Source organism: Scyliorhinus canicula, chromosome 1 (assembly GCF_902713615.1).
Source record: "Scyliorhinus canicula chromosome 1, sScyCan1.1, whole genome shotgun sequence".
NCBI lineage: Eukaryota > Metazoa > Chordata > Chondrichthyes > Carcharhiniformes > Scyliorhinidae > Scyliorhinus > Scyliorhinus canicula.
The window spans coordinates 1,199,058-1,222,113 of NC_052146.1; the positions used below are offsets into that span (position 1 = coordinate 1,199,058).

General features: G+C 46.3%; 1 protein-coding gene across 1 annotated transcript in view; it reads right to left on the reverse strand.

Moving 5' to 3' along the window:
* LOC119977131 (dynein heavy chain 10, axonemal-like) overlaps window positions 1–23,056 on the reverse strand; it is a 552,876-nt gene that overhangs the window by 59,663 nt on the left and 470,157 nt on the right. The window contains 4 exon segments of the mRNA XM_038817763.1: window positions 1,911–2,065; window positions 11,472–11,626; window positions 15,830–15,934; window positions 22,132–22,405. Of these exon segments, the coding sequence (XP_038673691.1) occupies window positions 1,911–2,065; window positions 11,472–11,626; window positions 15,830–15,934; window positions 22,132–22,405 (689 nt within the window).

Consider the following 23,056-nt stretch of genomic DNA (forward strand, 5'->3'; position numbering starts at 1 on the left):
GATTCCTGCCCCCGCCACTTCCCAGGTAGCGGAGAATCTCTGCCACGGCGGGGGCGGGATTTTAGGCGGCCCCAGGCGATTCTCCGTCCCTGCTGGGGTCCAGGTCCCCAGGTGTGTAGGTGAGGGTGGTGCAGCTGATGTAGTTTACATGGATTTCAGCAAAGCCTTTGACAATGTCCCACATGGAAGACATAAAAAAGGCAAATGTACATGGGATACAGAGTGATTTGGTAAGGTGGATTTATAATTGGCTGAGGTGGAGGGGACAGAGGGTGATGACAGACGACTGCTTTAGTGACTGGAAGCCAGTGTCCAGTGACATACCACAGGGATCTGTGCTGGGCCCCCTATGATTCATCATTTATATAAATGACATTGATGACAGGGGATTTGAGGAAAAACATTTTTACCCAGAGAGTGGTGATGGTCTGGAATGCACTGCCGGGGGGGGGGGGGGGGGGGGGCACAAGCGGATTGCTTCACATGCTCATAAAATTCAATCAAATTCATTAGGCATGACCTCCCTCTGACCATCCCTGATCAAACCTTGCCTCTCCAACTGGAGATAGATTCTCTCCTTCAGAATTTTCAGTAGTTTCCAACCACTGACATGAGACTCACTGGTCTGTAGTTCCCTGGCTTATCCCTACAGCCTTTCTTAAAAATCAGGACAACGTTAGCTGTTCTCCAGTCCTCTGGCACCTCCCCCAAGGCCAGAGAGGAATTAAAAATTTGTGTCAGAGCCCCTGCAATCTCCTCCCTCGCTTCCCTCAGGAACCTGGGACACAATTCATCCGGACCCAGAGATCTGTCCAATTTTAAGCCCTCCATTACCTTGTCCCTCCCTTTGACGATTTGCTGAAGAACCTCACAATTTCTCTCCCCGAGTTCCATATAAACCTCCTTATTCCCTTGGGTGAAGACAGATGGGAAATATTTGTTCAACACCCGACAAATGTCCTCTGGCTCCACCCACACATTCCTCCCCTTGCTCCCTCATGGGCCCCACTCTTTCCCCAGTTATCCTCTTCCCATTGATATACTTATAGAATATCTTGGGATTTTCCCTACTTTTATCAGCCAGAGCTATTTAATATCCCCTCTTTGCTCTCCTAGTTGCTTTGTTAGCAATCAGCATTTAATATCATTGTCGTAAATGTAATGGTATCAGTTCTGTGTTAGAAAGAGATTCCACCTGATGAGGCCAACAAGAGGCTAACAGATAATTGGATAAGCTTTCTGTTGCAAATTATCAGCAGCCAAACAAAGATCCATAAAATCAGGCATGGGTTAGAGCTACTTAACGAGATAAATCCGGGAGGGCCTGTTCTAGAGGAACCCTTTCTAATTTACTCTGTCGTTAGAGGGACACATCTGCAGTTTTCCTGTAACTATTATCCAGAGTGGGTTCTAATTGTGTTAAAAAACTCACTCAGATTACTGACTGCAATCTGATATTCCTGAACCAGCACTCAACCACTCAAGCACAATAACAGCTATCCAGATTTATTCATCTCAATGAAATCATTTCTGTCTCTCGGCATACAAATGTATTGTAATTCAAGACGGTTGTAAAAGGCCTCATTCTTCCAATAAACTCGGACAGATCAAGAAGATCACAGTTTTGTGTTTTCATTTCCGCCTGTAGCCAATCGCACTCAAACAAAAAGCTGTGGATTAAGAAATGACTCCTCATATTTTTGTAATTGCACTCTCACAGATAGAGGAATTTTAGGGACCTTTTGGTTGGTTGTTGTAAAGCTGCAAAGGTCTTTAGCAGTCAAAATGGTAACAGAATCCAGCAGAAATATCCTGGGCTCCACCTTTGCTGAAACCTGATCCACTTTTACGGTCAGGTAATTGATATTTAATTTTCCCTGTCCAGGTAACGTGGTAATTCAATCACTTACTTTTCTCCCATTGTGACAGTGATAAAGTCCATTACAGCACGGTAAACACGATCAACCCGAAAACAGCGCAGCAGAAGCAGCTTCTGGAAATGATCCAAACTCGACTTGTACTGGAGAGGGAATCCAATTTGTTCTGGTGCATCAAGGTCATACCACTGGGAACAAAACACACATCGTCACCACAGCAATTCAGAAGGACACACAGGAAGGTAAGGGAGGTGGTATAGCTCTGATATTTAAGGATGATAGCATAGGTTCTAGAGAGAAAAAGGTTGAATCCATTTGGGTAGACATTAGAAATAGTAAGGAGAAAAGGTGATAGGTGTAGCCCTTGGGTCACCAAATAATAACATCATGGTGGGATGGGCAATAAACAAAGAAATAACTGTATAAAAGGTATGGTAATTATCATGGGGGATTTTAATCTACATGTTGATTGGTTTAACCAGGTTGGTCTAGGCAGCCTTGAGGAGGAGTTTGGGTTACTAAATATGGGTTACTAAAACGCAAAGGACAAAAAGAAGCAGAAAGGAAGGAATCAGCCAAGCGATGCAGGCCTATTACAGAGTTTATAATACCACAAGCACAATCCACATCAATATCCTGTTCTGCAACAAATAATCAAGAAGCAAGAAACAATGCTCATGCTGATGATGCAATGACATTCAAGTTACAAGAACAGAGAAGAGCTACTTTGAATGTTGAGACAAATACAAGTGCATCCATTACTAATCAACCCAGGCCCAATATTTCTTCTGGCTTCCTTGTTCCGGTATCTGTACTGCCTGTAGTTGCAACATCTGAACACATAGCTTCAACTAGTGACAGGGAATCAGATATTCCTTCAAGCATAAATGACTTGGTTTCTGAAGCACATCCTGTAAATGAACCTACGCAAGAAAATGAAAGATCAATTACTGGAATCTTCCAATATCCATCACGAGCAAAGCTAAAACAGTTTGTTGCTGAACATCCATTTCAGCCACTTGATGATCTGCCATTTGATGCTCGTTTGTATGAGAGGAAAATTATGAATGACTGAGTCCCAAGAAAATGGCTAACATATAACAAAGAAAATAGATGCTTATATTGTTCATACTGCTTAGCCTTTGAGTTTACCAACACTTGTAATCCATCACCCTTTGTACATGGCTTTAGTGACTACAGGCATATTAGCCAGAGCTTGACTTTACATGAATCGACAACAATACATGTCAGAAATGCTCAGCAATATATCAGTGTTGTTAATGATGGCACCTTAGATAAATTTTTTGCAGCATCACTAATTAAAAGGAAAGAAGTATTGAAGCAGAGAAGTATTGTCATGAAGATTACAGACATCATAAAGATGTTAGGCAAGCAAGCACTTCCTTTTCGAGGTCACAGAAATGAATCGGCCTACACTCTAGATAATGAGGTTCTGAATCATGGCAATTTTTTAGCTACAGTGCAGTTGATGGCAAAATATGACCCCATTGTGGCAGCTCACGTTTCTGCAGTGCAAAACAAGTCTAAACAAAGAATCAAATGATTAGAGCAACAAGGAAAGGCTCAAAGTAAAGACCGTGGTGGACTTGTTACATACCTGAGCAAAACAACTATAAACATGTTAATCAAAATTATGAAGAATATGATACAAGAAAAAATTAGTCATGAAATTTCTCAAGCAAAATACTATTCTATTCAAGTTGATTCAACACAAGATAATTCATCCATCGATCAGTTTAGCATTATTATTCGGTATGTGCTTAAAGGTATTATCTGTGAGTGACTACTTTCAGTTGTGCCAAGTAATGATGGTACAGGACAGGGACTTTTTGATCTATTGATTGAAACATCACAGCATCTTAAAATTGACCCCCAAAAATGTTTATCTGATAGCACAGATAGCGCTGCAAGCTACCATGGCCAGTATAATGGTTTACAAAGTAAAATTGCTGATGTGGCTGATCAACATGTTCATATATGGTGCTATGCCAATGTCTTGAATTTGGTGATAACTGAAACAACAAAATGTTGAGTGAAGGCAATCATCCAGCAGAGGGCAGCAGAGCAGAGCTACTGATCAGCTGTTCTGGGGAAATTTGCATACGTGCAGTGCGGTCAGCCTAAGTTGAAGGTGGTTTGTGGAGAGGCTGTTGGCAAGTGACAGTTAAACCCGAAACACTTCGTGAGTGTTTCCCACCCTACCTCCTCCTCTAACCAACCCCCCCACCCCACGGTGGTTGGGAAGCGGGAGCAGGGGCCTGTCGTGAAGGTGAGTGAGTGCCTTTAAATTTGCTTACCTTTCAGCGGGAGCAGGGTTTGAGGTAATATCAGGTAAGCTCTTCCTTTCTTTTTCTTTCTCTTGTTTTTTTTTAAATGTAGAGGTGATGTCAGGGAAGGCAGTACAATGCTCCTCCTGCAGAATGTTTGAGGTGAGGGACGCCGTCAGTGTCCCTGCTGATTTCATCTGTGGGAAGTGCACCCAACTCCAGCTCCTCAAAAACCGTGTTAGGGACCTGGAGCTTGAGCTGGATGAACTTCGGATCATTCGGGAGGCAGAGGGGGTCATAGATAGGAGCTTCAGGGAAGTAGTTACACCAAAGACTGGAGATAGATGGGTAACTGTAAGAGGGACTGGGAAGAAGCAGTCAGTGCAGGGACCACCTGCGGTCGTTCCCCTAAGTAACAAGTATACCGTTTTGGATACTTGTGGGGGGGGGGGACTTACCAGGGGTAAGCCATGGGGTACGGGCCTCTGGCACGGAGTCTGTCCCTGTTGCTCAGAAGGGAAGGGGGCAAAGGAGTAGAACATTAGTAATTGGGGACTCAATAGTCAGGGGCACAGATAGGAGATTTTGTGGGAGCGAGAGAGACTCACGTTTGGTATGTTGCCTCCCAGGTGCAAGGGTAAGTGATGTCTAGGATCGTGTTTTCCGGGTCCTTAAGGGGGAGGGGGAGCAGCCCCAAGTCGTAGTCCACATTGGCACTAACGACATAGGTAGGAAAGGGAACAAGGATGTCAGGCAGGCCTTTAGGGAGCTAGGATGGAAGCTCAGAGCGAGAACAAACAGAGTTGTTATCTCTGGGTTGTTGCCCGTGCCACGTGATAGTGAGATGAGGAATAGGGAGAGAGAGCAATTAAACACGTGGCTACAGGGATGGTGCAGGCGGGAGGGATTCAGATTTCTGGATAACTGGGGCTCTTTCTGGGGAAGGTGGGACGTCTATAGACAGGATGGTCTACATCTGAACCTGAGGGGCACCAATATCCTGGGGGGGAGATTTGTTAGTGCTCTTTGGGGGGGGTTTAAACTAATTCAGCAGGGGCATGGGAACCTGGATTGTAGTTTTGGGGTACGGGAGATTGAGAGTATAGAGGTCAGGAGCACAGATTTGACTTCGCAGGAGGGTGCCGGTATTCAGGTAGGTGGTTTGAAGTGTGTCTACTTCAATGCCAGGAGTATACGAAATAAGGTAGGGGAACTGGCAGCATGGGTTGGTACCTGGGACTTCGATGTTGTGGCCATTTCAGAGACATGGATAGAGCAGGGACAGGAATGGTTGTTGCAGGTTCCGGGGTTTAGGTGTTTTAGTAAGCTCAGAGAAGGGGGCAAAAGAGGGGGAGGTGTGGCGCTGCTAGTCAAGGACAGTATTACGGTGGCGGAAAGGATGCTAGATGGGGACTCTTCTTCTGAGGTAGTATGGGCTGAGGTTAGAAACAGGAAAGGAGAGGTCACCCTGTTGGGAGTTTTCTATAGGCCACCTAATAGTTCTAGGGATGTAGAGGAAAGGATGGCGAAGATGATTCTGGAAAAGAGCGAAAGTAACAGGGTAGTTGTTATGGGAGACTTTAAGTTTCCAAATATTGACTGGAAAAGATATAGTTCGAGTACATTAGATGGGTCATTCTTTGTACAATGTGTGCAGGAGGGTTTCCTGACACAATATGTTGACAGGCCAACAAGAGGCGAGGCCACATTGGATTTGGTTTTGGGTAATGAACCAGGCCAGGTGTTAGATCTGGAGGTAGGTGAGCACTTTGGAAACAGTGACCACAATTCGGTGACCTTTACGTTAGTGATGGAAAGGGATAAGTATACCCCGCAGGGCAAGAGTTATAGCTGGGGGAAGGGCAATTATGATGCCATTAGACATGACTTAGGATGTGTTGGTTGGAGAAGTAGGCTGCAAGGGTTGGGCACACTGGATATGTGGAGCTTGTTCAAGGAACAGCTATTGCATGTTCTTGATAAGTACGTACCAGTCAGGCAGGGAGGAAGGGGTCGAGCGAGGGAACCGTGGTTTACCAAAGAAGTGGAATCTCTTGTTAAGAGGAAGAAGGAGGCCTATGTGAAGATGAGGCATGAAGTTTCAGTTGGGGCGCTTGATATTTACAAGGAAGCGAGGAAGGATCTAAAGAGAGAGCTGAGACGAGCAAGGAGGGGACATGAGAAGTCTTTGGCAGGTAGGATCAAGGAAAACCCAAAAGCTTTCTATCGGTATGTCAGGAATAAAAGAATGACTAGGGTAAGAGTAGGGCCAGTCAAGGACAGTGGTGGGAAGTTGTGTGTGGAGGCTGAGGAGATAAGCGAGATACTAAATGAATACTTTTCGTCAGTATTCACTCAAGAAAAAGATAATATTGTGGAGGAGAATGCTGAGACCCAGGCTATTAGAATAGATGGCATTGAGGTGCGTAGGGAAGAAGTGTTGGCAATTCTGGACAAGGTGAAAATAGATAAGTCCCCGGGGCCGGATGGGGTTTATCCTAGGATTCTCTGGGAAGCCAGGGAAGAGATTGCTGAGCCTTTGGCTTTGATTTTTAGGTCATCATTGGCTACAGGAATAGTGCCAGAGGACTGGAGGATAGCAAATGTGGTCCCTTTGTTCAAGAAGGGGAGTAGAGATAACCCCGGTAACTATAGGCCGGTGAGCCTAACGTCTGTGGTGGGTAAAGTCTTGGAGAGGATTATAAAAGATACGATTTATAATCATCTAGATAGGAATAATATGATTAGGGACATTCAGCATGGTTTTGTGAAGGGTAGGTCATGCCTCACAAACCTTATCGAGTTCTTTGAGAAGGTGACTGAACAGGTAGACGAGGGTAGAGCAGTTGATGTGGTGTATATGGATTTCAGTAAAGCGTTTGATAAGGTTCCCCACCGTCGTCTATTGCAGAAAATACGGAGGCTGGGGATTGAGGGTGATTTAGAGATGCGGATCAGAAATTGGCTAGTTGAAAGAAGACAGAGAGTGGTAGTTGATGGGAAATGTTCAGAATGGAGTTCAGTTACGAGTGGCGTACCACAAGGATCTGTTCTGGGGCCGTTGCTGTTTGTCATTTTTATAAATGACCTAGAGGAGGGCGCAGAAGGATGGGTGAGTAAATTTGCAGACGACACTAAAGTCGGTGGAGTTGTAGACAGTGCGGAAGGATGTTGCAGGTTACAGAGGGACATAGATAAGCTGCAGAGTTGGGCTGAGAGGTGGCAAATGGAGTTTAATGTGGAGAAGTGTGAGGTGATTCACTTTGGAAAGAATAACAGAAATGCGGAATATTTGGCTAATGGTAAAATTCTTGGTAGTGTGGATGAGCAGAGGGATCTCGGTGTCCATGTACATAGATCCCTGAAAGTTGCCACCCAGGTTGATAGGGTTGTGAAGAAGGCCTATGGTGTGTTGGCCTTTATTGGTAGAGGGATTGAGTTCCGGAGCCATGAGGTCATGTTGCAGTTGTACAAAACTCTAGTACGGCCGCATTTGGAGTATTGCGTACAGTTCTGGTCGCCTCATTATAGGAAGGACGTGGAAGCTTTGGAACGGGTGCAGAGGAGATTTACCAGGATGTTGCCTGGTTATGGAGGGAAAATCTTATGAGGAAAGGCTGATGGACTTGAGGTTGTTTTCGTTAGAGAGAAGAAGGTTAAGAGGTGACTTAATAGAGGCATACAAAATGATCAGAGGGTTAGATAGGGTGGACAGCGAGAGCCTTCTCCCGCGGATGGAGGTGGCTAGCACGAGGGGACATAGCCTTAAATTGAGGGGTAATAGATATAGGACAGAGGTCAGAGGTGGGTTTTTTACGCAAAGAGTGGTGAGGCCGTGGAATGCCCTACCTGCAACAGTAGTGAACACGCCAACATTGAGGGCATTAAAAAATTTATTGGATAAGCATATGGATGATAAGGGCATAGTGTAGGTTAGATGGCCTTTAGATTTTTTCCATGTCGGTGCAACATCGAGGGCCGAAGGGCCTGTACTGCGCTGTATCGTTCTGTGTTCTATGTTGTGTGCCTGCAGTTTCTTTTTTCAATTTGCTCCAGAATATAGCAACTTTTGTGAAAGCTTCATACAAGAGAATGGCTGTATGGATAGAAGTTGTTGGAAAACATCTAGGACAAGAAAAAAATGAAACGATTAAAGCTAATTGGTGAGACCAGATGGTCAGGAAAATCCAATGCCGCAACAACTATATTTGGACGTTTTGATGATGCCGCTGCCAGTACTTTCGTAAATCTATTGACATGCTTATCAATGATACAAGATTCAGAAAAGTTTGATGCAAAAACAAAACATGAAGCAAATGTTTTACTTCAAAGTCTTCTAAAGTTTGAAACCATATTGACAGCATTTACTTACTTGTATATATTTGAAACTACAACCCCGTTATCAAGTTATCTACAGACAAGTGGTTTTGATATGTTTGCTGCATGAGATTTGGTAGATTCAGCGACAACAAAGTTGAAGCAACAGACAAGAACATTTGATAACGTTCACAGCACGGCTTTGGAATTTGTAAATAAATGTAATGACAGGATTTCACAGATGAATATGGATGAAAATCAAACATTGGAAATTGATGCGTTGGAAACAGCATTGCCAGTTAAGAGGCAGAGGAAGAAGAAAAGAATGGCAGATGAACTTATTGATGATGAAAGAAATTCCTCAGATTCTCTAGCTAATTTTCGAGTAAATGTGTTGAACCTAATAATGGATCGCATTGTCCAGTCACTAGAATCACGCTTTGTACAACACAAACAGTTGTATAAAGATTTGTCCTGCTTGGACCCAGCAAAGTTTAAAACTATTGCAGAGAAGGGCCTTGAAGATGAAGCATTGGAAGGTATTATTAAGCTGTTTCCACAAATCAGCAAAGATCAAGTAATATTGGAATTGTTTTCTTTTGCTTCAAACTTTGATGTATTAAAGCTATTGCTTAATGATGGTGAGAATATGGGTTCCAGTTGCAACAATTGTAAAATTTGCAGCACTTGCCCATCGTGTGTACTAAAAATTCTGGCATCCAACAGACTTCATGACAAGGCATATGATAATCTTTATGAGCTTTATAAAGTCATCTGCACATTATCAGTTACTCAAGTCCAATGTGAGAGAACATTTTCAAAGCTAAAGATCATAAAGACAAGGTTAAGAAATTCGCTGTCTGAGGAGAATTTGGAATCATACATGTTGCTATCCATTGAAAAGGAATTGTTAGATGAATTGGATGCAGAAGCAATTATTGGCAGATTCGCACAATCATCTAGCGAACACAAACAATTGCTCTTAATATAGTGGACTGCATGCAATGCTCTATTGTGCTTTTGAACTATCTGTTAATGTGTAAATTGTGCAGTAAACTATTTAAAAATATCAACCAATTACTTAAAAAAATTTTTAAAATTAAAAATTCAATTATAACATTCTGTATAAATACATTTGGTATAAATTTACATTTGGTATCTACTGCCAGTAATATGTACAGTACATGCACACTGTAATTACTAAGAAATACACATTTTTTCCACAAAAATTTTAATTGTACCCTTTTTTCCATATGTATTTTTTGAAAATGTTATTTATTCGTTATGAAAATTAAATGATAGCATTGTAGTTGTGGGTGGGCCCCCTTTGTCTCCTGGCAACCAATATTTTTAGACCCAGTCCGCCACTGAATGTAAGCCTACTTGTGATAATAAAGATTATTATTATTATACTTTCTTGTTTAAAGGGGCAGAGACAGCCATCACAGCTGTGAAAGAGATCTTGAACGTGAAAGTGAAAACCATTTTCTCCCAGGTCAGGGAAGAGCTCAAAATCGAAGCTTAAACTGAGAAAATACCATACAGTGAGACCAGAGTTCCAGTGTGGAGTTCAGTAACCAGTAAGGAGGTGGTCGTAATTGCACAGGGAGGCGAAAGCTCCATCTGGTGGTGGAAGAACAGACGTGCACTGATCTGAACATCCTGTGTACAGCACCACCATCTGGTGGTCGGCAATAAGAATTGCACTGATCTGAACGCCCGATACCTAGCTCCACCTGATGGCCGAAGAGTGGAATTGCACCGACCTAGAACTTGGGTAAAATGGCATCTGGTGATTGAAGAATGGAATTGCGGCAACCTGAACCTGAAGTAAATTTATTGATTGATTAAAATTATTCTGGATAAAAGCAAATTACTGCGGATGCTGGAATCTGAAACCAAAAAGAAAGATGTTCAGATCAGCAAAGCAAATACGTGAGCAAGAGCAGCATTGGGAGTCATGAATAGTGTTCTTACAGGGAACAGATCAGTCCGAGGGGGAGTCATTGAGGAGTCTAGTAGCTGTGGGGAAGAAGCTGTTCCTATGTCTGGATGTGCGAGTGTTCAGACTTCTGTACCTTCTGCCTGATGGAAGGGTCTGGAAGATGGCAATGCCTGGGTGGGAGGGGTCTCTGATAATGCTGTCTGCCTTCCTGAGGCAGCGGGAGGTGTAGACAGAATCAATGTGAGGATGGCAAGCTTGTGTGATGCGTTGGGCTGAGTTCACCACACTCTGCAATTTCTTACAATCTTGGACCGAGCAGTTGCCGTACCCAGGCTGTGATGTGACCAAGAAAGCACAACACGCCTATACTTGCTCAGGAAATTCAGCATGTCCACATTGACTCTTACCAACTTTTACAGATGCACCATAGAAAGCATCCTATCTGGCTGGATCACAGCCTGGTATGGCAACTGCTCGGCCCAGGACCGCAAGAAACTCCAGAGAGTCGTGAATACCGCCCAGCCCATCACACAAACCTGCCTCCCATCCATTGACTCCATCTACACCTCCCACTGCCTTGAGAAAGTGGGCAGCATAATGAAAGACCCCTCCCACCCGGGTTATTCTCTCCTCCAACTTCTTCTATCGGGCAGGAGATTAAAAAGTCTTAGTAACACGCACTAACAGGTTCAAAAACAGCTTCTTCCCCGCTGTTACCAGACTCCTGAATGATCCTCTTATGGACTGAACTGATCTCCCGTCGCACATTCTCTGCTGAGTAGTACTACACTCCTGTATGCTTACCCGATCTCTATGATTGTGTATTTATGTTGTCCTATGTTTTTTCATGTATGGAACAATCTGTCTGGACTGAACGCAGAACAAGACTATTCACTGTACCTCGGTACACGTGACAATAAATCAAATCCAAATGAGATCATTGCTGATTAGAATCTCAGTTCCAGTTCCCTGACCTTGCTCCATTTCATCCACCATTTGTTAGATAGTCTCTGTCACTGAAATGGCTGACAGTTTATTACTTACTTCTTGCCACTCTGCAGGATGCATTTGCAAGTCATCTGGAAGAGTTCCAAACCTCTCCGGGAAAGCTTCTGCTAGTCGGATAATATCCTCCCAGCCTTGATCTGGGATCCAGAGGAATGGCTTTGCTCGCTTACTCTTCTCCAGAGATATATTTCCTGTGAAAAGTGTAAATCAAATAGTGAGACATCCACTAATGTCCACTAATGTCATGCACCATTCCACACCTATCACCGTGAATGAAATCTAGCTGTTTCTACTAAATATCCCGGCCTTAATGGGGACAATTTCATTAAATAGCCTTGTGCCAAAAACTCAATTTAATTCCTTCAGGATTGCCAGTGGCATTGGGGGGTGCTGGATGAAATGCTGGAGGGGTCGGTTACTCAGCTTTTGAGGAAACACAATGGGAAAAGCTAAACCTTTTCCACTGATTGTCTTTTGACAATTAGCCTTCAGCAAGGTACAGTACAGCAATGTGAAATCAAGCCAGAATTAAAACATTTGTGTTTGATAGATCAAAGTTACATTTCACATTCTTTACAGTTAATTAATGGGCAGCACGGTAGCATGGTGGTTAGCATAAATGCTTCACAGCTCCAGGGTCCCAGGTTCGATTCCCAGCTGGGTCACTGTCTGTGCGGAGTCTGTACGTCCTCCCCGTGTGTGCGTGGGTTTCCTCCGGGTGCTCCGGTTTCCTCCCACAGTCCAAAGATGTGCGGGTTAGGTGGATTGACCATGCTAAATTGCCCGTAGTGTCCTAAAAAGTAAGGTTGGGGGGGGGGTTATTGGGTTACGGGTATAGGGTGGATACGTGGGTTTGAGTAGGGTGATCATGGCTCGGCACAACATCGAGGGCCGAAGGGCCTGTTCTGTGCTGTACTGTTCTATGTTCTAACTCCTTTTACAGTGTAGTCAGCTATTTTAGAGTCAAACAAAGCAGCAAATTCACACACACAGCAAGATGCCACAGACAGTACTGAGATAAATGACCAGCTAATCTGTTAATCTAAACCGCACTATCCACTTCTAATCATGCTGAGAAATTGCCCTGAACTCCTACTCTCTTTCTGAGAAGTTTTGTAACAATTTTTTAATATCCTCCTCTTTCCAAAACCATTCATCCATCTCCCTGTGTGACTCCTTGACAAAGGTTTCCTCAAAGGCTGTGTATACTGCCTTCACTTCATTCCCCCCCGTTCTTCATATCTAATAATAATAACCTTTATTGTCACAAGTAGGCTTACATTAACTCTGAAATGAAGTTACTGTGAAAATCCCCTAATCGCCACATTCCGGCGCCTGTTCGGGTCACAGAGGGAGAATTCAGAATGTCCAATTCACCTAATCTGCACGTCTTTCAGGACTTGTGGGAGGAAACCGGAGCACCCGGAGGAAACCCACGCAGACACGGGGAGAACGTGCAGACTCTGCACAGACAGTGACCCAGCGGGGAATCGAACCTGGGACCCTGGAGCTGTGGAGCAACAGTGCTAACCACTGTGCCACCGTGACGCCTGTCACCTTCTCAAAGAATTCTATGTCAAAAACAAACTTGCATTCTGAAATCCACGTTCACTGCTTGTCAATATTGCCTGTTGATCCAAATGTATCATAGTTTCCTTTCAATTGAAGAATTGCATTCTCAATAGACTCGGGCTGATTTTAACCCAGCCCGCCCAATGTGATGAAAGCAGATAAGTCCCTGAAATGTTGGTTGGCGGGGAAGGGTTGGCTCAGTTGGGGTGAATGCATGCGGCGTTTTCGACATGTTCAGCCCACAGCCAGTGCAACGTCCGTGAAAACCTGTACCGGCCCAGGTAGGTGAGGGGCTACTTTACACTCACATCCCCCTCCCAAATTTAAATCACCCCATAATCTCCAAGGCCTCACTTATTTCTCACCCACTTTCTCAGGTTCCAGCAATTCGACCTCCTTTAGCTTACCGAACAACTCTGATATTTCCCCTTTATTTACCGCCATGTATTTCACTCTTGCTTTTAACTACTTCAGGAATTAGCTCCGCCTCCTTCAGTCACCTTTACTGAGGAACATTCAGCTCAATAACATTTCCCAGATCTCGGTCTGAGTTTGAGTCCCCTTTGTGAGCCGGACTCTCCGCACATCCAGCTGACAATCCGAGCACTGCTGGCTGGGAGGGATAGAGGATTTTATCCTGATCGGGTCAATCAGAGATGGCATTTCAGCATCTCAGAATCAGGGTGTGGTGAGAAAACGTTTCATAGATTTACGATATCTGAAGGAGGTGGCTGTACTTGCGGCACGGTGGCACAGTGGTTAGCATTGCTGCCTCACGGCACACGGACCCGGGTTCAATCCCGGCCCTGGGTCACTGTGCGTGTGGTGTTTGCACATTCTCCCCGTGTTTGCGTGGGTTTCACTCCCACAACCCAAGGATAGGTGGATTGGCCACGCTAAATTGTTCCTTAATTGGAAAAAAAATTATTTTTTTAAAAAAGAGGTGGCTGGATATAAACTAAATGGTGAAAAGCGTGATGTCAGACACTACCAGAGACATCTAAACAATGCACTGAAATATTTGAGGTAATCAATACGGAACCTTGACTATCTGCTTGTGGAAGATGTGTCCCTCACATATGCTCAAAGATTACTGGAAGGAGATAATATAAATAATGCACGCTTTTCAAAGATCGTGCAGCATTTCTCCAGGAGGCAAATGCAGGTAATAACAGCAGGATTGCCGCTGTGTGCAAACTCCTCAAACCCCCGACTTATATCAATGTTTTGTGAGAATTAAAAGCATCCATTAACCAGAGTTATTTGACCCAAATTCCTACAGAGTTTAATCACATTTACATGGCCGAATTTAATAAAAGATTGCTCATCTAAAAGGTGAAACTGACAAAGTTCTCCTGGGTGTAACGTGGCACAAAAATATATAATGACAGTTCAGCAGAAGCGTTCCCGAGATGACCATGGATTCAATGTCCCACTCCAGAGACTTCAACATATAATGTAGCTGATAGTCCAACGAAATACTGAGACAGTGAGAGACTCGCTATTGAGGCAGTGCCGCACTGTCAGAGGGTCCGTACTGAGGGAGCGCTGCACTGTCAGAGGGTCAGTACTGAGGGAGTGTCGCACTGTGAGAGGGTCAGTACTGAGGGAGTGCTGCACTGTCAGAGGGTCAGTACTGAGGGAGTGCCGCACTGTCAGAGGGTCAGTACTGAGGGAGTGCTGCACTGTCAGAGGGTCAGTACTGAGGGAGTGCCGCACTGTCAGAGGGTCAGTACTGAGGGAGTGCTGCACTGTCAGAGGGTCAGTACTGAGGGAGTGCCGCACTGTCAGAGGGTCAGTACTGAGTGAGTGCCGCACTGTCAGAGGGTCAGTACTGAGGGAGTGCTGCACTGTCAGAGGGTCAGTACTGAGGGAGTGCTGCACTGTCAGAGGGTCAGTACTGAGGGAGTGCCGCACTGTCAGAGGGTCAGTACTGAGGGAGTGTCGCACTGTCAGAGGTTCAGTACTGAGGGAGTGCTGCACTGTCAAGGGGTCAGTACTGAGGGAGTGCCGCACTGTCAGGGGGTCAGTACTGAGGGAGTGCCGCACTGTCAAGGGGTCAGTACTGAGGGAGTGCCGCACTGTCAGAGGGTCAGTACTGAGGGAGTGCCGCAGTCAGAGTGTCAGTACTGAGGGAGCGCTGCACTGTCAGAGGGTCAGTACTGAGGGAGTGCTGCACTGTCAGAGCATCAGTACTGAGGGAGTGCGGCACTGTCAGAGGGTCCGTACTGAGGGAGCGCTGCACCGTCAGAGGGTCAGTACTGAGGGAGTGCCGCACTGTCAGAGGGTCAGTACTGAGGGAGTGCCGCACTGTCAGAGGGTCAGTACTGAGAGAGTGCCGCACTGTCAGAGGGTCAGTACTGAGGGAGCGCCGCACTGTTAGAGGGTCAGTACTGAGGGAGCGCCGCACTGTCAGAGGGTCAGTACTGAGGGAGTGCCGCACTGTCAGAGGGTCAGTACTAAGGGAGTGCTGCACTGTCAGAGGGTCAGTACTGAGGGAGTGCCGCACTGTCAGAGGGTCAGTACTGAGGGAGTGCCGCACTGTCAGAGGGTCAGTACTGAGGGAGCGCCGCACTGTCAGAGGGTCAGTACTGAGGGAGTGCCGCACTACCAGAGGGTCAGTACTGAGGGAGTGCCGCACTGTCAGAGGGTCAGTACTGAGGGAGCGCCGCACTGTCAGAGGGTCAGTACTGAGGGAGTGCCACACTGTCAGAGGGTCAGTGCTGAGTGTAATCTGTGCTATTGAATAATGTGGATGTGCTGGGTTATTATGGTATATAATTGACACCCAGGTTTGTGTCTTTTTATATTTGGAAATGTACCTTTCAAAAAAAATTCCAGTTCGTCCTGCGGAATGTGCTGTTCTGCCTGCTCAATCTTTATTGTCATGTTGAATGAGAAAAGCAGCTTATGTCGCTCAAACAGACCTGGAATACAAGGAGATGTAAACTTTAAGAAAGAAGGTTTAACGGAGCATTTGTGTGATCAGCAAGGTGAAGGATGTCAGTATTGACTGTAACATACACGAGTGCCGAGGCAGGTGGGAAGCAGGGTTAAACTTTGCACTTCTGATACGATTGGTGATATTGGTGCACGTGGACCCAATTGAACCGTTTCAAAATGTGTTCATTTTCCCCCAGGTTTATGCTCACAAATTAGCAAAATCACCTCACGGTGTAATCAAGCAGAGTTTTAAAATTTAATTTTGAAATGATGATGGCTACCCACCGTAGATCATTGCACCGGAAATGAATTGGAAAGGAAGCCTCTCCGGCCCTGCAAAGTCCTCTTTACTAACTACTAATTAATTGACGCAATGTCAATTAGAGGGGTGCAGTGCTCTGACTGTGAGATGTGGCAGGTCCAGGAGGCTTCCAGCTTCCCGGATGGCTTCATCTGCAGAAAGTGCCCCCAACTGGAGCCCCTCACAGACCGCATGGTTCGGTTAGAGCAGCAATTGGATGCACTGAGGAGCACGCAGGTAGCGGAAAGCGTTATAGATAGCAGTTATATAAATGTGGTCACACCCAAGGTGCAGACAGAGAAATGGGTGACCACCAGAAGGGGCAGGCAGTCAGTGCAGGAATCCCCTGTGGTTGTCCCACTCTCTAACAGGCATACCCTTTTGGATACTGTCGGGGGGGGAATAGCCTATCAGGGGAAAACAGCAGCAGCCAGAACAGTGGCACCACGGCTGGCTCTGATGTTCAGCAGGGAGGGTCAAAGCGCAGAAGAGCGATAGTCATCGGGGACTCTATAGTCAGGGGCACAGATAGGCACTTCTGTGGACATGAAAGAGACTCCAGGATGGCATGTTGCCTCCCTGGTGCCAGGGTCCAGGATGTCTCTGAATGGGTAACGGGCATCCTGAAGGGGGAGGGCAAACAGGCAGAGGTCGTTGTACATATTGGTACTAACGACATAGGCAGGAAGGGGCATGAGGTCCTGCAGCAGGAGTTCAGGGAGCTGGGCAGAAAGTTAAAAGCAGGACCTCTAGGGTTGTAATCTCGGGATTACTCCCTGTGCCACGTGCCAGTGAGGCTAGAAATAGGAAGATAGAGCAGCTAAACACGTGGCTAAACAGCTGGTGTAGGAGGGAGGGTTTCCGTTATCTGGACCACTGGGAGCTCTTCCGGGGCAGGTGTGACCTGTATAAGAAGGACGGGTTGCATCTAAACTGGAGAGGCATAAATATCCTGGCCGCGAGGTTTGCTAGTGTCACACGGGAGGGTTTAAACTAGTATGGCAGGGGGTGGGTACCGGAGCAATAGGTCAGAAGGTGAAAGCATTGAGGGAGAACTAGGGAATAGGGCCAGTATGGCTCTGAGGCAGAGCAGACAGGGAGATGTTGCTGAAAACAGCGGGTCTGGTGGCCTGAAGTGCTTATCTTTTAATGCAAGAAGTATTACGGGTAAGGCAGATAAACTTAGGGCGCGATTCTCCGCTCCCCACACGGCATGGGAGAATCGCGGGAGGGCCCCCCGACAAAATTCACGCCCCCCTCGATTCTCCCCCCCCCCCCCCCCCCCCCCCCCCCCCGGGCTCGGAAGAATCGCCGCTTGCCGTTTTTCACAGCGAACGGCGATTCTCCGTCGTGGAACGGGAGTGAGAACCCCATTTGGGGCTTGTAGGTGGCCTAGAAAGGAAAGAGCACCACGACTGTGCTCGGGAGGGGACAGGCCCGCGATCGGTGCCCACCGATCATCGAGTCGGCGTCCAAATCGGACGCACTATTTCCCCTCCGCCGCCCCGTAAGATCAAGCCGCCACGTCTTGCGGGGCGGCTGAGGGGAAAGACGGCCACCGCGCATGCGCGGGTTCGAGCTGTCAGCCGTCGTGATGTCAGCCGCGCATTCGCGGGTTGTAGCCGGCCAACCTGCGCATGCGCGGCTGACGTCATTAGGCGCGCCGGCCGCGTCATTCTCGGCGCGACGCCCCCGCGGCCGAGATTTACGGCGCGCCGCTCCTAGCCCCACTGGGAGGGGAGAATAGGGGGCAAGGAGCGGCCTCCGAGGCCGTCATGAAACTCGGCCGAGTTCACGACGGCCCTCCCGATTTTTCCCGGGAGCGGAGAATTCCGCCCTTAGAGCTTGGATTAGTACTTGGAACTATGATGTTGTTGCCATTACAGAGACCTGGTTGAGGGAAGGACAGGATTGGCAGCTAAACGTTCCAGGATTTAGATGTTTCAGGCGGGATAGAGGGGGATGTAAAAGGGGTGGCGGAGTTGCGCTACTAGTTAGGGAGAATATCACAGCTGTACTGCGGGAGGACACCTCAGAGGGCAGTGAGGCTATATGGGTAGAGATCAGGAATAAGAAGGGTGCAGTCACAATGTTGGGGGTTTACTACAGGCCTCCCAACAGCCAGCGGGAGATAGAGGAGAAGATAGGTAGACATATTTTGGAAACGAGTAAAAATGAACAGGGTTGTTGTGATGAGAGACTTCAACTTCCCCAATATTGACTGGGACTTACTTAGTGCTAGGGGCTTAGATGGGGCAGAGTTTGTAAGGAGCATCCAGGAGGGCTTCTTAAAACAATATGTAGATAGTCCAACTAGGGTAGGGGCTGTACTGAACCTGGTATTGGGGAATGAGCCCGGCCAGGTGGTAGAAGTTTCAGTAGGGGAGCATTTCGGGAACAGTGACCACAATTCAGTAAGTTTTAAAGTGCTGGTGGACAAGGATAAGAGTGGTCCTAGGGTGAATGTGCTAAATTGGGGGAAGGCTAATTATAACAATATTAGGCAGGAACTGAAGAACCTAGATTGGGGGAGGATGTTTGAGGGTAAATCAACATCTGACATGTGGGAGGCTTTCAAATGTCAGTTGAAAGGAATTCAGGACTGGCATGTTCCTGTGAGGAAGAAGGATAAATACAGCAAATTTCGGGAACCTTGGCTAACGAGAGATATTGTAGGCCTCGTCAAAAAGAAAAAGGACGCATTTGTCAGGGCTGGAAGGCTGGGAACAGACGAAGCCTGTGCGGAATGTAAGGAATGTAGGAAGGAACTTAAGCAAGGAGTCAGGAGGGCTAAAAAGGGGGTCACAAAAAGTCAGTGGCAAATAGGGTTAAGGAAAATCCCTAGGCTTTCTACACGTACATAAAAAGCAAGAGGGTAGCCAGGTAAAAGGGTTGGCCGACTGAAGGACAGGGGAGGGAATCTATGTGTGGAACCAGAGGAAATGGGCGAGGTACAAAATGAATACTTTGCATCAGTATTCACGAAAGAGAAGGAATTAGTGGATGTTGAGCCTGGAGAAGGGTGTGTAGATAGCCTGGGTCACATTGAGATCCAAAAAGACGAGGTGTTGGGTGTCTTGAAAAATATTAAGGCAGATAAGTCCCCAGGGCCTGATGGGATCTACCCCAGAATACTGAAGGAGGCTAGAGAGGAAATTGCTGAGGCCTTGACAGAAATCTTTGGATCCTCACTGTCTCCAGGTGATGTCCCGGAGGACTGGAGAATAGCCAATGATGTTCCTTTGTTTAAGAAGGGTAGCAAATATAATCCACAGAACTACAGGCCGGTGAGCCTTACGTCAGTGGTAGGGAAATTACTGGAGAGAATTCTTCGAGACAGGATATACTCCCATTTGGAAACAAATGGACATGTTAGCGAGAGGCAGCATGGTTTTGTGAAGGGGAGGTCGTGTCTCTCTAACTTGATAGAGTTTTTCGAAGAGGTCACAAAGATCATTGATGCAGGGAGGGAAGTGGATGTTGTCTATATGGACTTCAGTAAGGCCTTTGACAAGGTCCCTCATGGCAGACTGGGACAAAAGGGGAAGTCACACGGGAACAGGGGTGAGCTGGCAAGGTGGATACAGAACTGGCTAGGCCATAGAAGGCAGAGAGTAGCAATGGAAGGGTGCTTTTCTAATTGGAGGGCTGTGACTAGTGGTGTTCCACAGGGATCAGTGCTGGAACCTTTGCTGTTCGTAGTATATATAAATGATTTGAGGAAAATGTAACTGGTCTGATTAGTAAGTTTGCAGATGACACAAAGGTTGGTAGAATTGCGGATAGCGATGGGGACTGTCAGAGGATACAGCAGGATTTAGATTGTTTGGAGACTTGGGCGGAGAGATGGCAGATGGAGTTTAATCCGGAAAAGTGTGAGGTAATGCATTTTGGAAGGTCTAATACAGGTAGGGAATATACAGTGAATGGTAGAACCCTCAAGCGTATTGAAAGTCAGAGAGATCTAGGTGTATAGGTCCACAGGTCACTGAAAGGGGCAACACAGGTGGAGAAGGTAGTCAAGAAGGCATACGGCATGCTTGCCTTCATTGGCCGGGGCATTGAGTATAAGAATTAGCAAGTCATGTTGCAGCTGTATAGAACCTTAGTTAGGCCACACTTGGAGTATAGTGTTCAATTCTGGTTGCCACACTACCAGAAAGATGTGGAGGCTTTAGAGAGGGTGCAGAAGAGATTTACCAGGATGTTGCCTGGTATGGAGGGCATTAGCTATGAGGAGCGGTTGAATAAACTCGGTTTGTTCTCACTGGAACGATGGAGGTTGAGGGGTGACCTGATAGAGGTCTACAAAATTATGAGGGGCATAGACAGAGTGGATAGTCAGAGGCTTTTTCCCAGGGTAGAGGGGTCAATTACTAAGGGGCATAGGTTTAAGGTGCGAGGGTCAAGGTTTAGAGGTGATGTACGAGGCAAGTTTTTTACACAGAGGGTAGTGGGTGCCTGGAACCCGCTGCCGGAGGAGGTGGTGGAAGCAGGGACGATAGTGACATTTTAGGGGTATCTTGACAAATACATGAATAGGATGGGAATAGAGGGATATGGACCCAGGAAGTGTCGAAGATTTTAGTTTAGTCGGGCAGCATGGTTGGCCGGAGGGTCGAAGGGCCTGTTCCTGTGCTGTACTTTTCTTTGTTCATTGTTCTTTGACTGCACAATGTTCCACACCATTTGAGACCCCCCTCCCAGACACTGAAGTAAACTATGTCCATATACAGTAAGACCTCTGGGCTTGGGCTGATACATGGCAAGTAAAACTTTTGCCACACAAGACCATCTCAAACAAGAGAAAATCTAACTATCACCCCTTGACATTCTATGGTATTACCAAAGCTAAAGCCTTATTACCAAAGCTAAAGCCTTCCTTATCAACATCTGGGGTGTTACCATTGATCAGAAACTGAACTGGACTGGCCACATTAATACTGTGGCTACAAGAGCAGGTCAGAGGCTGGGTATTCAATAGAGAGTAACTCACCCCCTGACACCCCTATGCCTGTGCACCCGGTCTGAAATGTGAAGTAATATTCTCAATTTGCCTGGGTGAGTGTAACTCCAACAATACCATCTGGGGCAAAGCAGCCCGCTTGAGGTCCGCCACCTTAAACATTCACAGTGGCAACCATGCAAATTATCCACAAGCTGCACTCCAGCAACTGACCAAGGTTCCATCAACAGCACCTTCGAAACCCGCGACCTCTATTATCTGGAAGGATAAGACACACGGGAGCACCATCACTTACAGATTCTCCTCAAAGCCAACACCATCCTGACTTGGAAATACATCGCCGTTTCTTTACTGTCACAGGGTCAAAATCCTGGAACACCCTCCCAGCAGCACAGAGGCTGTACCTACACCACATGGACTGCAGCGGTTCAAGAAGGCAGCTCACCACCACCTTGTCAAAGGTAATTAGGGAGGGGCAATGCAGGCCTTGCCAGCTACACCCACATCCATGAACAATTAAAAAAACATTTTCCCATTCAATCCTGGTGGGAGGATGGACTCAGAGGAATGTAGACCTGGAAGAAATGATAGAGATAGTAAAGGGTGAAACTGTGGAGGATTTAACCACAAAAATTGGAATTTTAATTCTAGGTGACTGGGAGCTAATGTGGGTTCTCAACAGCAGGGAGTGGGCCAGTGGAACATGGTTCGAGAGAGGAACATGGTTCGAGAGAGGATACAAGCACAGAGTTGGGGATGAGGTGAACTTTAAAGAAGGTGGGAAGATGTGACATCTATGCAACAAATAGCCAATGTAATTTAACACTTAATTGGTTATACTCGATACAGTCTGCATTTAAAACACTGCATTTGCAACTAAACCTGTCAAAGAATTGTAGTGTAGCAACACTGACCTGTGCAGCCATAGTTGTACATATTTAGGGTCAATGCTTTCATGATGTTCCTCAGTCGCTTTTGAAGTATAGAATCAGGCAAAGATTTGCGAAGAGACAAATCAAAGACCTCGAGGAATGATGCCAGTGAATATTGGTACATGCTGTTAACCAGTGCCATCTCTGCCAGCACAAAGAACAGGATTGCACCCCTTTTGGCTGCTGGACGATATCCATCGCGTAATTTGTCAATATCGACTGCAGTCTTTTCAGCCAGTATTAGTTTTTCCATCACCTACCAAAGGTAAAAGTTCAAATTCAGTTTACATTTACTGAGGCGTCTGGTTAGATTGAGGTTAGATGATCTGTTACCAGTCGAAACACAATTTGTTTAAGTTGACTAATACATGTGCACGGTTTGCTCTTTGTTTACAACACACAAGATGGTACAACTAGAATGAACAGTAAATAGGGTGTTCTAAGACCAATCCCTGAGTCACTAACACTATATCATAGAACATAGAACATAGAACAGTACAGCACAGAACAGGCCCTTCGGCCCTCGATGTTGTGCCGAGCAGTGATCACCCTACTCAAACCCACGTATCCACCCTATACCCGTAACCCAACAACCCTCCCCCTTAACCTTACTTTTAAGGACACTACGGGCAATTTATCATGGCCAATCCACCTAACCCGCACATCTTTGGACTGTGGGAGGAAACCGGAGCACCCGGAGGAAACCCACGCACACACGGGGAGGACGTGCAGACTCCGCACAGACAGTGACCCAGCCGGGAATCCTCTGGGTGGGGTCTTCAATGCCCATTACCAAGAGTGTCACATTCATGGCTGCCCAAGTCTTGGCCTGCAGAAGGTTGTGAGAGAATGAACAAGAGGGCGGCAGGTTAACACAGTGGTTAGCACTGTTGTTTCTCATCGCCAG